General features: G+C 46.1%; 1 protein-coding gene across 7 annotated transcripts in view; it reads left to right on the forward strand.

The window, feature by feature from the left end:
* ADAMTS16 (ADAM metallopeptidase with thrombospondin type 1 motif 16) overlaps positions 1-16,699 on the forward strand; it is a 142,946-nt gene that overhangs the window by 30,338 nt on the left and 95,909 nt on the right. For all 7 annotated transcript variants that reach the window (XR_004678010.1, XM_034998826.1, XM_034998827.1 and 4 more), the window contains exons 4-8: positions 7,567-7,825; positions 10,365-10,564; positions 11,393-11,476; positions 13,762-13,921; positions 15,358-15,463. Coding sequence is in view for 6 of the 7 variants with exons in the window: in XM_034998826.1 (XP_034854717.1) it covers positions 7,567-7,825; positions 10,365-10,564; positions 11,393-11,476; positions 13,762-13,921; positions 15,358-15,463 (809 nt within the window). In the remaining variant the exon portion in view is untranslated. The remainder of the gene's footprint in view (positions 1-7,566; positions 7,826-10,364; positions 10,565-11,392; positions 11,477-13,761; positions 13,922-15,357; positions 15,464-16,699) is intronic.

Raw genomic sequence — 16,699 nt, forward strand, 5'->3', positions numbered from 1 at the left:
CCTCTAGTCAGCCTCCATCAGCTCCCAGTCAGCCTCCATCAGCCTCCATCAGCCTCCCGCCAGCCTCCCACCAGCCTCCCACCAGCTTCTAGTCAGCCTCCATCAGCTCCCAGTCAGCCTCCATCAGCCTCCATCAGCCTCCCACCAGCCTCTAGTCAGCCTCCATCAGCTCCCAGTCAGCCTCCATCAACCTCCATCAGCCTCCCACCAGCCTCTAGTCAGCCTCCATCAGCTCCCAGTCAGCCTCCATTAGCCTTCATCAGCCTCCATCAGCCTCCCACCAGCCTGTAGTAAGCCTCCAGTCAGTGCCCAGTAGGCCCAGTCAGCCTCCAGCTGACAACTTCTGCAGTCTTTCCTTTCCTCCCACACCCTGGCAGCAAGTGTTCAGGGGGTAGGGATCTGACCGGACGGCACTGTGGTAGGAACTGGGGTTTGGGAGAAACCTGGACTCAGTCTTCGTGGTGGATTGTGATGACTGGGACTTATGCCACCCCTAGGAAGACTTGTTGTACGTAGCCTTAACCTTAGCAAAGTACCAAGTGTCCGAATGTTAGTCTTCTGAAATGACAGATGAGCAATAGGAAGGCAACCAGGGACCGGTTTTATAGCTGAGTGAGTGGCTACATTTTGAAGCCTGAACTTTAGTGGGTTTAGTATGATGGGTGATTCCTGTGACCAGCGCATTAGATCCCTTGTCCTTGCAGGCAAGAGGGTTGAAGAAGCCCAGGGCCCAAGCCAGGTGTAGCAGGGATGGGGTAAAAAGAGTCAGGTGCAACATCTCACGGAGAAAGAACCTCTTGGTGTGTTTACCTTTTTAGAAGATTTTGAGTGAATTGCAATTTTCAAAACATCACAAATTGTTACGCAGCAAGACTTCGTGTGGTCTCAGGCTTATGACAAAGAATGGACTGACCTGGGGCGGGTTCTTGTTTGATCCTGAGGTTATAAGGAAATAAAAAGCAGAGTTTGGCTTCTATAAAAGTTCTGTCAAAGTTGCAATTGACTTATGTGTCTAAAACGTTACTAAGAAGACTAAAATGTGTAGAATATTTCCCCAAACAAATGATGCTTTTGGAAAAAACACAGAGGAGGGTAAATTTAAATTAGTTGGGAAATGAAATGCTTTTTATCCTAATGAACTGAATCACATTTTTACATATTGGTTGATAGCTAGCTCTCTTGCAGAGGGCTCATGGAGTCACCTGAGGTACTTTTGGAACGAGTTCGATGGGATCTGTCACACTGCAGGAGAAACAGGCTCTGTTCCTGGACATTTGTACATCTCTTCTTAATTTCCATATGATTTTTTTGATTCATGCAACTTTTATGGACAGCTTCTATTTTTATTTTAATATTTATTTATTTATTTATTTATTTATTTATTTATTTATTTATTTATAGGAATGGAGATGGGGAGGGGCAGAGGGGGAGGGAGAGAGAGAATCTTAGGCACACTCTGCACCCAGTGCAGAGCCCAACCCGGGGCTCCATCTCACAACCGTGAGATCATGACCTGAGCAGATGCTTAACATACTGAGCCACCCAGGCACCCCTTAATTTTTATGTATTGAGGTACGGTTGGCACGCAATGATACATTAACATCGGGTGTACAACACGGTGATTCTACATTTCTGTAATTTACTCAGTGCTCACAACAAGTGTAGCTGCCCCCGTCACCATACAACACTGTTACAATACCAGGGACTATATTCTCTATGCTGTGCCTCTCACCCTTGTGACTCATTCATTCCATAACTGGAAACCTGGATCTCCCACTCTCCTTCATCTATTTTGCCCATCCTCCCATCCCATCCCTCTCAAAACCATCAGTGTGTTCTCTGTATTTATGGGTCTCTTTGTGCTTTTTATTTGTTTATTTTGTTTGTTTGTTTCTTAGATTCCACCTAAGTGAAATCATATGGTCTTTGTCTTTCTCTCCTGGCTAATTTCACTCAGCATGATAACGTCTAGGTCCATCCATGTTGCAAATGGCAAGATTTCATTCTTTTTTATAGCTAAGTAATACTCCATTTTATGGACAGCTTTTATAAAGAGATATATAATGATATAAACCTATCAATTTTTTTTCTTTTTTTACAGAAAGCATTGACTAATATCAATGTAGTTCTGCACTTTACTTTTCTCACTAAATAAATTTGGCTATAATTCTTATTTTTTAATTTTATTATGTTATCTTAGTCACCATACAATACATCATTAGTTTTTGATGTAGTGTTCCACGATTCATTGTTTTCGTATAACACCCAGTGCTCCATGCAATATGTGCCCTCCTTAATACCCATCACTGGGCTGACCCATCCTCCCACCCCCCTCCCCTCTAAGACCCTGAGTTTCTTTCTCAGAGTCCATAGTCTCTCGTGGTTCATCTCTCCCTCTGATTTCCCCCCTTCATTTTTAAGTCAAGCAGAGAAAGTCAATTATCATATGGTTTCACTTATTTGTGGACCATAAGGAATAGCATGGAGGACATTAGGAGTAGGAAGGGAAAAAATTGGGTATAATTCTATATCAATAACTGTCTAATTGTTTTCAGATGCTGACACTGATTCCTAATACATACAGTCTCATTTAGATAACCTGTCTTTCATCAGGGGCATTTCAAGTATTTCTCATTTTGGAGGTTATTTTATTTATTTTTACTATGATAAACATCATTTTACATATTTGGGGGTGTATGTGTTAGAATTTTCTTGGGGTAAATTCCTAGGTGCAGAATTATTAGGTCAAATGTACATGCATTTACAATTTTGAGAGACACTGACAATTCTTTCTAAAAGTACTTTACCAGTTTACTAATTTTCCTCACATCTTGGTTGTAGCAGGGTATGCGCTGCCTTTTTGGTCAGGCGGTGGGATGGATGAGATGCATCTCATTGTGGTTTTCATCTTCTTGCAAAATTGGAAGTAACAATCAAACCCTGTTTTCATAAACCTCTCCCCACCTGTGAGTTGCCTTTTTTTTTTGGTCCTATTTTGTTTCTTTTCCATTTTTTTAAGTTGAATTACTTCTTTTTTTTTTTTAAAGATTTTATTTTTTTATTTGACAGAGAGAGACACAGCAAGAGAGGGAACACAAGCAGGGGGAGTGGGAGAGGGAGAAGCAGGCTTGCCGCTGAGCAGGGAGCCCAATGCAGGGCTCGATCCCAGGACCCTGGGACCATGACCTGAGCCGAAGGCAGACGCTTAAGGACTGAGCCACCCAGGCGCCCACTTCTTCATTTTTTATTAGTTGTTATGGATTATTTTTAAGGATCATAATTTTTGTCACTTGCATTCAAGAATTTCCCCTAACTTGTCATTTGACTCCATGGTACTTTTCACCATACTCAATGTCGAATTTACCCAATTTTATCAATCCATTTCTTCATGGCTTCCTGATTTTGTTCTTTGTTTGTAAGTGTCTACTCTACACCAAGATTACAAATATATATTTTATTTAATCTTTTTACTTTTTTTGTGATTCCTTGTTGCTGTTGGACATTATTTTGGGGAACAGAATGAAGAAGAAAACTAGATTTGTTTTTTCCAAAGAGCTGACCTGTTTTCTCAAGATCATTTATTGGATGATTCCCTTTCTTCCTCCTAACTGCAAAACCTCCTCCAATGTCAACTACATTTTCATACTATTGTAGGTGTGTATTCTGTTGAATTGATTTGTCTGTAGAAATTCAGCAAGTTTTAATTGTGAATAAAACAGTCTAATACAATTCTCCTACTTTAGAGCTTCAGCGTTTCCTTCACGTACATTGCTGAGGGAGAAACTGCATTTTCTCAGCATTAGCCTAGCACGTGTTCTTTCCTTCCTTACAAAGGCAATATAAGCGTTAGATGAATTTCCCCATGTATAATGATTTACAGAGCTGGCCGGGAGAGATCCAGGCCCCAGGAGTGCTCCTTTGCAAAGTTTGGAGGGCACTGGCCTTTTTCTGTACGCCTGGTTAATAATGCACCCAGCTGACATCCCTGTGGTTACTGTGGGCAGGGTACACTGGACATTTGATGAGTCTCCAAATAAATATTCTTGGTTCAATAAAGAACAGCTTTAATAAGCAGACAGCATTAATCTCCCATGATTTATCTAACCTTTTAAGTAAGCCGGCAAACTAATGATGCAGCAAGATAATAGAGTTACTTTTTCTGTATTTTTCAGTATCTGTTGAATGTAAGGGAAATCAAAACATCAGTCTTAATCAGTTCTAATATTCTCTGCATTTAATGAAATTGGGGATTGACTACTTTGTTAATGAAAACTAGGAATCCCTCCAGCTGCATCAGATCCCTCTTGCCTGAGGATCCGGTCCTCTCAGCCCCAGGCACCGTAATGGAGCCTGGACCTAGGGGAGAAAGCAGAAGTCACTTTTGAACTGGAACAGCTGTCAGAGGGCGCAAGTGTTTTAGCGCGGAAGCAGATCGTTTTGCATGTTTTCTGTGGGTCATGCTTTTGAAATACGTTCGTTGTTAAGTCCTACAAACTCATGACAGGCAACAAGCTTTATCTCCAGTTCCTCCAGGACAACGTAGCACAGATAGGCTGAGGAAACTGTCGAAGGTCAGACAGGTAGCTTTGCTGGATTTGGGTGCGCATGCTTGGGCGTCGGACTCCTCGGGCCGCTCTCTGAGTCAGCGGGGCCTCCAGTGAGGTGTGCCGATTGATACCGACTCCACGTTCTCAAGGAGCTCGTGGTCTTCCCAGGGGTGATTAGAAAGGCAAGGAGTAGTTTACATATCAGAAAAGATTTTTTTTAAGGTGAGAAAAGAATTCTTTTTTTTTTTTTTTTACATTTAATACTGAACTGGTTACTTTCAAAGGTGGAAAACCTCTTTGGGTGGTGTTATTATGCAAGGGTGAGCGCATGTGACTGCTCATGTTATTCCAGGGTTAGTTTAAATGCAAAAAGGACGAAACCTCGCTGGCCCTAGCTGTCACGTCCTTTCACGCTTGTCTGTTCCTTGATAGAACTGTGAACTTTCCAGCGAGGTCGTATGGAGTTGCGCTGGTAGTGTTCTAGAGGACAGAGATTCCCAGGTTACTCATGTAGAGCACTGCGCCAGGGGCGCCTCCTCCCCCTCTGCGATGCAGGCCGTAAATCCCAGGTATTCAGCCTTTCCATGGCCAGGTGGCACTTGGGCCCTGGGAGGTCTGCCCCCCATGGTGCTGATGACTTCCTTGATGACTGGCCACGTTTACCCTCAGGAACTCCGGGGCCAATGCTTAATCTCTGATCCTCCGATAAACGTCTTCACTCCCACCCCCAACCCTCCTGTTCCTGAGCGTTGTGTTTGTCCCTGTCCCTAGATCTAAGAAGTGCCTTCCCAAGCCTGTCATCCCACTGTGTGCAGATATTCAGACTCACATGGGGTGGCCCAGCCCGACACAGAATCTCATCCTGGCGGGCAGGAACACACAGCAACCCCCACCCCCCCACCCCGCCACCAAGTGAGAGTCAGACTCAGGCTCTGAAATCAGAGGCACACTTAGAACTGGTGCGCATGCATCAGCCTCTGTGAGTCACTAGGTGTCTCGCTCAGTGTCATCAATTACCAAAGTGACTTTGGGGAAAATCAGCAGGATTGTAATACTGGTAGTTCAGGACCAGAGAGGTCTAAGTGACTGCGGGATAGTTGTGCAGAAGCAACTAATTGGATTCTCCAATTATGGCAATATGGAGTAACATTTACAAAGAGTTTAAAAAATCGTCTGTAAGCCCATAATCCAGCAATGCTCCTGACATTACTTATGTGAGAATACAATGGATTCTAAAAGCTTGAAGGGGATGCAAGCCGGTCTCTCTCGCAGCCTTTGCCCCAAAGACCGCCGCCCACCGCCATCGGCAACTGCCCTCACTTACCCCAGGAAGGTTCTCTAAGTGCAGATCATGCTTTTCAAAATGGAAACAGTTGGGATCACACTGCCTATTATACACTTTAAAAATTAATCCCTTTTGGAAACCCTTATAATAAAAACCACCAATGGGCAGATTCTGAGCCTATTCTGATTTTGTTGGAATTCCTACGCTCCACTTCCTAGCCAGGTCACCTTGGAAACAGAAGTGAATCACTGCACCTTTCTTTCTTTCTTTTTTTTTCTATTTTGCTTAGAAATCATACTACAAAAAAATCTTTAAAAATTACCATTACTAATTACCAGGGCGCCTGGGTGGCTCAGTTGTTAAGCGTCTGCCTTCGGCTCAGGTCATGGTCCCGGGGTCCTGGGATCGAGTCCCACATCAGGCTCCCTGCTCAGCGGGAAGCCTGCTTCCCCTCTCCCACTCCCCCTGCTTGTGTTCCCTCTCTCGTTGTCTCTCTCTTTCTATCAAATAAATAAATAAAATCTTAAAAAAAAGTATCCTTTAAAAACATTACTCTGAATTAATTGGTAAACATTTTAATGATTTATTTTTATTAGTTTTATTTGTACATTTATGTTACTGCACACAATGCTGCCACATACAGTCATACTTATTGGACAGTGTTGGAGAAGCACCTACAAGAAGCACTTGGTAAGAATTCCAGAAAGCTGAATCCTTAGAACTTATATGTTTGAAGAGTACACAACATTAAACAGATCAGATAATTGTGTGCAGCTGATAATCATAATTAAATATTTTGTCTCGAGTTCCTGCAACTTGGGGCAACATCGTCTGTATGATCGATACCTCACTGGAATCTCTGACTGCAGTTCTGTGATTCTGTATTAGTCTCCTCTCGAGGGTGAGGAAATAGAAAGGTGCAGCGCGGGGCGTCTGGGTGGCTCAGTCGTTAAGCGTCTGCCTTCGGCTCAGGTCATGATCTCAGGGTCCTGGGATCGAGTCCCGCATCGGGCTCCCTGCTCAGCGGGAAGCCTGCTTCCCCTCTCCCACTCCCCCTGCTGTGTTCCCTCTCTCGCTGTCTCTCTCTTTCTATCAAATAAATAAATAAAATCTTTGTCACTTTAAAAGGTAAAAAGCAGTCCTTCAATTTTGCCTCCTTTAAGATTGTTTTAGTGTTCTTTATGCTACGTTTGCTCTGCAGACATTTTTAGTGTTTTTATGAGTTAGTTTTTTTCCTGTTTCCATGATACCTTGCTGAGAAAGACTTTCCTGATATCCTCAGTAAATTCTCTTGTGCTTTCTTCTCGGTTATTCTTAAGTTACACTTTTATATCAAGTGTCGCAAAATATTCAAGTTTGAAAGAAGTTGCACAAATGACTCTGTTAGGATTGAAATGTTCTCTTCCTGTGTGGGGCTTCCCGTGTACCCCCCCTAACATCTGAGTCTGTGTAGGTGAGCTTTCTCCTCCATCATGTGGTCTGAATCCCCCCGTTAGTATATTGGGAGCTCCCTCTGTTCCTGGCATCACGTCGTGGAACACCTGCACACAGATCTTCCTGAGTGGATGCAGATGGGAAGGCTCAGCGATGGGTCTTCTCCATCCTCATCCCCAGCCCAGGTGTTGGAGGGAAGAGTGTGCTTGTGAAGGAGTGAGAAAGAGGTGATGCTGGGAGAGGGGGCGTCCTCTGGTCAGATGGTACAAATGCACTTTATCTTTTTCTCTCTGTTTCCAGTCTGGCATGATAAGAACACAAGAAGCAGATTACTTCCTAAAGCCGCTTCCTCCACACCTAGCAGGGAGACTGCAGGACCCCGCCGGGGCTGGGCCCCCCTCCCACATACTGTACAAGAGATCAGCAGAAGTGCGGGCTCCGGGGGCTCCCCAGGCTGTCATGACCGAGAGGGATCAGGAGCTGGGGAATCCACACCTGCGAGGCAGCTTCAACCTCCGGCACCCACCAAAGCAACATTTCTGTGGAAGACGCAAGAAATGTATGTAAGGGCGATTCCTTTTGTGCATTTACCCATTCGGACCTTTATGTAAGCCCGTGGAACGTTTTAAATATTCTTCAGAATAGTCTGTCTATGAGGTGGGATTAACAGACCGTCTGCTAAACTTACATGATGATTCCATCGTCTGTGTGTTCACTATGCACCGTCTCTCATGGTGGATGGGCAGATCATGGTAGGTTTTTTGTTTAAAAGAACCGTTCCCTGGGCAGATGAAATGACATACTGCCCAGAAATGCAGAATCCACTGGATGTCTTCAAAAGAACCTGGCATGTCTGCTCAGTAATTCTATCGTTTTGAGGTCTAGATTTATGAAAGCCCACATAGTTTTCTGCAAGGTAATTTATCTCCATACATATTTATATTCTCTGCTCCACCACATCAAAAGGACAGGCTAGGCATGACCTAATTTGCCCACAATTTATCACCAGCGCTTTGTGGAAGTCCTTTGTTATGTAGTGAACACTCAGGAGGTGATGTGATAGTCACATTTTATGTGGGAGTCTCTCACAGTTCAGGAATGGGAGGTCAGTGTTTTCTGGAATTTCCCTCGCGTCCCTCAGCTTCCCCTCCAGCACCCCTGGATGCATTAAACTTCCCCCCATGAACCCATCTTCTGCCAGCCCTTCTTCCCCACTGGTTTCGCTGGCTGCTGGAGCCAGCACCCTAAAATGGAGACGGTCATGTTGCAGGTGGAATAGAGTGAATGACGGCGATAAGAGCAGCAAGTACTACTAAACTATCAGCACCTCTGTGTCGTCTGAACTCAGAGTGTCCTGTAGATAAAAGCCTTGCGCTACATTCACGTGAAAACTCAAACCCAGATCGACTAAGTCGGGGTTCGGTCAGCCGCAGGAAGAATGGGCTGGGAGCAAATGGAGGGGAACAGGAGTCTGAAGCGTCAGGGAGACAGAGTTGGAACGGGTATCGGAACAGGGTATCAGCATCAGCATCGGCTGCCTGGGGCTGCCTGGACGGACTGCAGCAGAGGGGTCGGCTGTGTGGGCCGGGGCCAGGCAGTCATAATCAGAGGTGAGACGGAAAGGGTCACAAAGCGCCTCTTGGAAGACATTAGTGATCCAGATGGTGGGGTTTGGTTTGCCTGGGATTTCTGTCCCTTCCCTGCTCGGCACACGGCAGTTCTGTGCGTGGCCAGGAGCCATGTGACTGGCAAAGTGGCGCTCGCTGCTTCCAGGCTGAAGCCTGTCATTCTTGAGACCTCCACTCTCCGTGCGTGGATGTTTCGATGTTGTTCACGGGGCTGTGCGCTTCCCTGCAGGAATCCCACCCTTCTGCCTCTGTGGGGCTCCCACGTACAAAGATTCTTCCCACTGGAGTCTCTGGTTTAGAAAATGGGCGTTTTGGGGTGTATGTTTAGGCACCTGTGGGAAGGGGTCATCAGAGGCAGACTGATTTGCTTAAAATCAAGGATGAAGCTGAACCACAGGCTCAGGGACCATGCTGCCAGATTGGACACCCACTTCTGACACTTTCTAGGGAGGGATTGTGACCAAGTGACGTTCCCTCCCTGTGCCTCTGTGGCCCCATCTGTGCCTGGAGCAGGCGTAGAGACGGCTCTTATTATCAAGGTCTGTGGCACGCGATGAGTGTTTTAATTACTTGGCCTGAGCCGTGATTATCTTCCACGGGGTTCGTTTAGGTTTGAGAGTATTTTAGCAAAGAGATAAAATGCACCGGATGTGGGTGCCAGTCAAACAAAATAGCATCTTCTAGCTGCACGGGCTGTGAATAGAGTTGGCATAGCTCTGAATTAGTGCCACCTAGATCTATGGGCAATTTAAGGTCTACAGTCACATGAAAAGCTTTTCTGAGGCATCACTCAACCTAATTTCCTTTAACACAGTGTTAACTTACCGATTATAAATGCCCAAACTATTTTTAAATGGCTCCAGGAGGACAGAGTATATTTTGTCTTGTAATTAAATGAGGTAAATATTTAGGGTGCTTTCTAGGAAATTCAGCTCTGCCATGAAGTGGATCTGTGTCACGTAGTTTGTAACCCATTTGAAACAAGACAGGCAAACCAGTTATGCATCCAGACATGGGAATCAGTTTTAAGAAGAATCAAGCCATTAAAATCTTCCAAATAAGCAAATGAGGCAAGATGGCACTGTGTTCTGTGACTGTTGGTTCTACCGCTTTGTTAGTAAACGTTCTGCAGAGGCCCCGTCCTGAATCCTTATGCCAGTGGTCTTTGAGCTTTGTGCTTCTGCGGCTAGAACATGAGAGCTTAGGGGTCCTCTCTCTTTGTTTTAAACCCGGACAAATTTACACAGAGGTAGACACAGTGATGGCTTCCATCACATCTAGGTTACACGAAATTTATTTACATCTCAAGTCCCACTTTGGTACAAGTTTTGTATCACAAAGTCTTAAGGGTTATATCGTTCATACAGGAAGGTTCATTTTGCAAATCCAGTTTCTGTATAACAAGTTCCACTGCTGGTTTGGGGGTGACGGCTTTTGCTTTCATTTGTTCTCGGAACATCCCCTCCGTAGACATGCCCAAGCCTCCCAAGGAGGACCTCTTCGTCCTGCCTGACGAGTACGCGTCTTGCTTACGGCATAAGCGCTCTCTGCTGAAGTCCCATAGGAACAGAGAGCTGAACGTGGAGACGTTGGTGGTCGTCGACAGGAAGATGATGCAGAACCACGGCCACGAAAATATCACCACCTACGTGCTGACCATACTCAACATGGTAGGAGAGTCCTTCTTGTTGAACCACGTGTGTAATGCCCCCTCGTGGGGCATGCGCATTTATGTCTCACGTGCAAGAAATGCGTTCTCTCTGGTGACTCCATCACTCTTACTGTGTTCCAACCTAAAGAGCCACGTTCAGAACGTCAGAGAACACTATAAGGAGGGGAAACGGTCCGGCCCTCTCTGTGAGCCAGGGGCATGTTTTGGGTGGGTCAATGTCTTCATTTACTAGAAATCTATAAGAGGGCGCTGAGACTATTTAGTGCAGTAAATCCGCTTATGTGTGATTTTAGAGGGCTATACAGAAATACCCACCTCTTTAGGAACATTAAGGGTTAAATACTGAATATATACTATTTTATCTACAACGTCAGAAAAACCTACAACCCTATATAGGCTACCATCTTGGGTAGAATGTCCCGTGTCCCAGATTGGCAGCCGTTGTGATGACGAGAAGCATCTAAGCCCCACGGGGGTGACTAAGTAACACGTAAATAATGGAAGACAAGATCCCAGGTCACGTGCGTGTGGTTTGAAAACGAGTTGGGATGACGATGTTCTGGAAAACACACTCGCATTCCACCTCAGCACCCCTGAACCTGGGTGTCTTTGCTGGTGTCCCGTCTGGCTGCCTGCCCCACGGTGAGGATTCCACGCTTGCTCTACCTGGCCCTTAGACATTTCTGTACCGGTCCGTCTAGCAGCCTGAGAAAGTCGGCATTGCTGTGTCACGAGAGAATGGGGACCCGCCGTGCCCGGCAGGACTCTGGGGACGGGGGAAATGGCACCACGCGCGGGGCCTGACAAGATTGCCCGTCTTTTTCAGGTGTCTGCTTTGTTCAAAGACGGAACGATAGGAGGAAACATCAACATTGCAATTGTAGGTCTGATCCTTCTAGAGGAAGAACAGGTAATCTGCCTCTGAAGCTGCGCCTTCTTTCCTCCCAGAAAAATAAACGCAAAGTGAGGCCTTTTTTCCCCTCAATGTGATCCTTCTGTGGTTTCTTGACTTTTCTCTCGCTTGGGAACAAAAGTGTTTAATATTTTGTGTCTAATGCAATGAGTTTCTTACCGGTTCCTTTAATGAGTATTTGAATCGTGTGTGTGCGCGTGCAGAGGTAGTGAGGAATGCTCTCTTAGTAGGCGTAAGAGAAAATAGAACAGAGGAGCTGCCTTAAACATATGCGTGGGACCCACACTGGGGATACAAAGTGCACAGTGTGTCTTCAGCCACCTCCCCAACGTGAGCTTTTAGGCTCCTGGGTGGAACTGAGCCCTTTCAGGTCTTTTTTTTTTTTTTTTTCTTTTTTCTTTTTAAAGATTTTATTTATTTATTCATGAGAGACAGAGAGAGAGAGGCAGAGGGAGAAGCAGGCTCCCAAGGAGCAGGGAGCCCGATGTGGGACTCGATCCCAGGACCCTGGGATCATGACCTGAGCCGAAGGCAGACGCTTAACCATCTGAGCCACCCAGGCGCCCACCCTTTCAGGTCTTTGCTAGAAAACGAAAACTACAGTGAAATTGTGCTGTGGGGCATTGTTGTTTTCCTCTGTGACCTCCTAAGACTGACCGGACTTACAGCCCCTACCAGCTTCAGTCACAGGATTGTGTTTTCACAGAGATTCTGGAATGCCATGCGCATGTCCCTCATTGCATCCAAACACCTCATTGTGGCGGATCTTGGTCGCAGTGGGTAAAAGCGTCTCCTTGCTTGCATCCCAGCGTCCCTGTGTAAATACACGGGCTTGCACTTCAGTTCAAGGGAGGTTCTATATGCACATTCTGTGGCACATGTAATGGGGGGAGTCTCAGCCATGCAGGACTCTCACTTCTGCTGATCGCTGGCTCCGCACCGGAGGAGTGAGCTTCCCGTGCTGACATCTTAGCGGGGTCCTCCGTTAGCCATGGTTCTCTTGTTTATAACACAGAATTTTTTTAGCTGAAACCAGAGATCACTCATAAGATCTAAGATGCCTCCGGAAGGGGAGCTTCTGAGGTGTTGCTCTTTTTCTGGACAGTGGGGGCCTGCAGGGGCAAGCCTATTTCTAGCCCGAGTGGTCAGGAAGATACAGTTTCATTGTCTGTGTGAGTGAGCGTCTGGGCAGGGGCTGCTCAACTGGCAGGGCGTCTCAGGTGACAGGTTAATTATTCGTTGTATTAAATCGGTTTCACCTTGGAATTCATCCAAGCTGCAAAGAATAAGCGAGGTTATCTTTTGATCGTACACCTGTGTTAACTCTGATTAATGCGGTGTTCCTGGAAATCACCTGCTGAAGAATGTGAGGCATGTCCCAGTGCGGCAGTAGACTTAGGTGCATTTGACTCTCTGCAAAGACAAAATAAGCACTGAAGGAGAAAACCTCTTCAGTGAGCGAGAAACGCACATTTCAACCCAACATCTAATCGTGAATGCTTTACTCAAGTTGTCCTGGAATCACGCTGTTTAACCTGGCTTTCTCTGACGGAGCCATGGGAAGAAATAGCTACAAAGATCAAATAACTCATTGCAGCCTGCTCTGGTGTTCCTGACCCCCCACTTCTGAATTCCCCTGACATTTCACTGTTGCTGTGTTAGACGTGGTATACATGCATCTGGTGGGATGTATCCTGCATTGTTTCCTTCTGGCTCCTGTCTGTTTTCTAGGAAGAGAGCTTTTCCAGTTGACCTACCCCTTCTCATAAGCATGTTGCTTCTGTAGGAAAGTGACTTAATTTAATACTCTCAATGATAAATGGTAAGAGTTATGAATCAGAAATCCCAGGTGCCCAGCTTGGTTATGAAATCAACCGTCTAGGTGTGTTTTTGTGTACGTGCAAAATCACATATAAATGGTTCTGTTGCCTTATATAAGTTTACAGAGTGCTTTACAAAGATTCTGATGCAGACCTTGCATGCACGGCGACTCATCTTTCTTGGGGCATTGAAAATGCATTCGGGGTCGGCTAACTACATCCCAGCTGTCTTTGTACAGAACTACAGAAATGAACAGAAGTGTCCACCCTGAATCCATTCTATAGAAGACACCCTCCTTTGGATTTTAATCCATGAAATGGGTGTATCAGCTTATAGGCTATTCGGACCCATCTGTGTAGTTGAAATCCCAGTTACTGACAGGCTGATGACAGTGAAGTAACAACTGGCTTGTGACGTGTTTTCTCTCTGTTGTCATGGGGGTCTTGGTCTGTCTTGCGCAGCCCGGGCTCGTGATAAGCCACCATGCGGACCACACGTTAAGTAGCTTCTGCCAGTGGCAGTCGGGATTGATGAGCAAAGACAGCACGCGCCACGACCATGCCATCTTGCTGACGGGTCTGGACATATGTTCCTGGAAGAATGAACCCTGTGACACCTTGGGTAAGACCCTCCCGCGGCATTTTGAGGAGCGTGTGCGTGCTGTGCGCCCTTGGGGGCCCAGGACATTGAGGATTTGCCCCTCGTTGCAAATCCATGGTGGTAGCCGCTGCTGAATATGGCTGTAAGCACAGATGTGATTCCCTGGAGGTACTTGGCCAAGCCTAATAAGTGTGTGCGTTTATTCACCCAAAGTGAAGACTTCACAAGGAGCGGTCCCTCATACATTCAAGAGTTCCTGTCTCTTCTAACTTAAGAGTTTCTCGCTTTTCTTCTCCCATGTGTGAGAACGGGGTGAACAGATTCAAGGATGTCCCATTCTGTGGCAGAAACAGTACATTTATGAATGTTTGCAGAGATGTTATAGCAATATTATATTCTCCATATTTCCTTTGCTGCATAAATACCACAATCTTAGCAATTTTTTAACATGTTTATGAGGCTGTGCATATCTTGGAGGCAGGACTTTGATATTTTTTTCCAAATAGTCTAAAGCACACTGTGACCAGGGTTCTCTTAGCCATTTTCTCTAACTCTGCGTTTCTTTCTGCGAACTTAGTCAGCTAGAGCTCAGTCAAATAGAGGTTAATCGTGACTGCTTGTTCCTGGAAAGGCCTGCTTACAAGGTGGGCCCTGGCTGGATGCTGACAACCAGACTCCAGGGTGCTTCCCGAACCCTGCTTGATGAGCGGGCTCACTGTGCCTGCACCGCTTGCTTGTACGGATAATGGGGTTTCCATGGGACGTCTGCTTTCCTTCTGGGAGTCTGGACTTTGGGTCCACACCACGCAGGGCTGCTATGCCATCAGCCCCGGATAAAATCCTTGGGTCCCGAGTCTCTAATGAGCCTGCCTCGTGTTTCTGGGGGAGTGAGGTGCATCCTGTGTGGATCCACTGGGAGAGGGCTCTGGAAACTCTTGCATGGTTTCCTCCAAACCTCTCCCCGTGCATGAGTTCCCATTGCTGATTTTGTCCTGCATCCTCTGGTGTCTGTATGAAACTATACCTGAGAGTATGACAAAGCCTGCGTCCTATGAATCCTTGGACCTGGGCTGGTCTTGGGGACCTCCTGATGTACCCATTCACTACAGTACTCTTTTATTCAGGCTTCCAAGAACACAGATTTTTATATAAAAAGGCAGAGATTCTTCTCCATCTACAGGAAACACCCTTTTCTACTCTGCCCCAATTATAACCTGTAACATGAACACCACATACAGCCGTGAATTATTTTCCATGTGGAGAGCAGATCCCCCTCAGTCACATTGCAAAGAACCCCTTATGTGCTTGCCCAAGAGTTTCCCATTCAGATTTCGCCACATGAAGGTGAGAAGTACACTTCTCTGAAGGACAGGGGATAAATATGCTTATATAATATACCTTCTTTATTTTTTTGCAATAACACTGCTGTATATTCTTTTGATCTCTATGCCCCATAGGATTTGCGCCCATAAGTGGAATGTGTAGTAAATATCGCAGCTGCACAATTAATGAAGATACGGGTCTTGGACTGGCCTTCACCATTGCCCATGAGTCTGGACACAAGTAAGTGTACTCCGCGGGAAGCTGGATCCTGGGCTGCTTTCCCCACTGGATGGTTGCCATAGACACGCTGGTTCATTAGGTCAAGTCTGTACGGGGCATCACGTATATCCAAGAAGAATGTCACCGACAGGTAGGACATGGATCCCTTAGGTACTTCTTATTTTTCTTTTGTTTTGTTTTGTTTTTATTTTAAACAGGCTCCATGCCTAGCATGGAGCCCAACATGGGGCTTGAACTCACAGCACTGAGATCAAGACCTGAGCTGAAATCAAGAGTCAGACGCTTAACCGACTGAGCCACCCAGGCGCCCCTTCTTAGGTTTTTATTTCAGTGCCAAGCCATGCACAGTCTAAAGCCGTGGCGATTCCCGCATCTACAGCCTCTCTCCTCTGCTCTTCCTTCACGTCCCGGCTCATGTGTGTGTGTAGGGCTGCATACAGTTGTCTCAGCCTCCGCTCCTTTGTCCTGTTCTGAACTTTGGTCCTGCACGCTGATTTCATTCCATGGTTAGTTCCTATCAGGGACGATAGTGACAAGGCCGTCTCTTGTCAACTAGTTACCCTGGAGTTTTGTGTGCTTCTATCACTTCTATAATTTGTAGAGATGTCTTTTGATTGGAATGCCAAACAGAGTTTGGAGAGTGCAGGTTAGACTAGGGGTCGGGGCTGGTAGGAGCTGGTCTGCTGCCCACATCTCCAGATGTCCAGCATAATGGGCAGCGTCAGGGTGCGTGGTAAGCCTGGGCTCGGTGCAGCCGGATGTCAGCGCTGACCAGAGCACTCAGCAGCCGGTGGCTTGTCATGGTGGCGTCTTTCTACGTGAAAATGTTACATTTGTTCCTGTAGAATGAACACTTTCTATCAATTACTTACAGACGCTATCGTTCTTCAATAAGGTTTCTTGGGCTAATCATTCAATAGGCTGCGTTAGGTCCCGTCTTCGCCTTACTGCGGCCCACCTGCTGACTTCCTGGCCTTGGCCCGATCAGCATGAGCGCCAGGAGTGGGAGCGCAGGTGTCTTCCTGGTACACAGCAGCTCTGCTTGAAGTTTCTCCCAGAAAATGCACAACTGGGAATTACCATTTTCCTATTTTTCACTTTCACCCTGATTTTACTTGCAAATCGCAAACCCGTTTGTGATTCAGTTTTTGCAGAACTGACGTCTCCATCCCCTGGTAGAAACGGACTGAGGCAATGCCTGTCCCCTCGTCCTGTTGTGTGTGTGTGTGTGTGTGT

This window comes from Mirounga leonina, unplaced genomic scaffold (genome assembly GCF_011800145.1).
Source record: "Mirounga leonina isolate KUSES-001 unplaced genomic scaffold, KU_Mleo_1.0 Mir_95, whole genome shotgun sequence".
NCBI lineage: Eukaryota > Metazoa > Chordata > Mammalia > Carnivora > Phocidae > Mirounga > Mirounga leonina.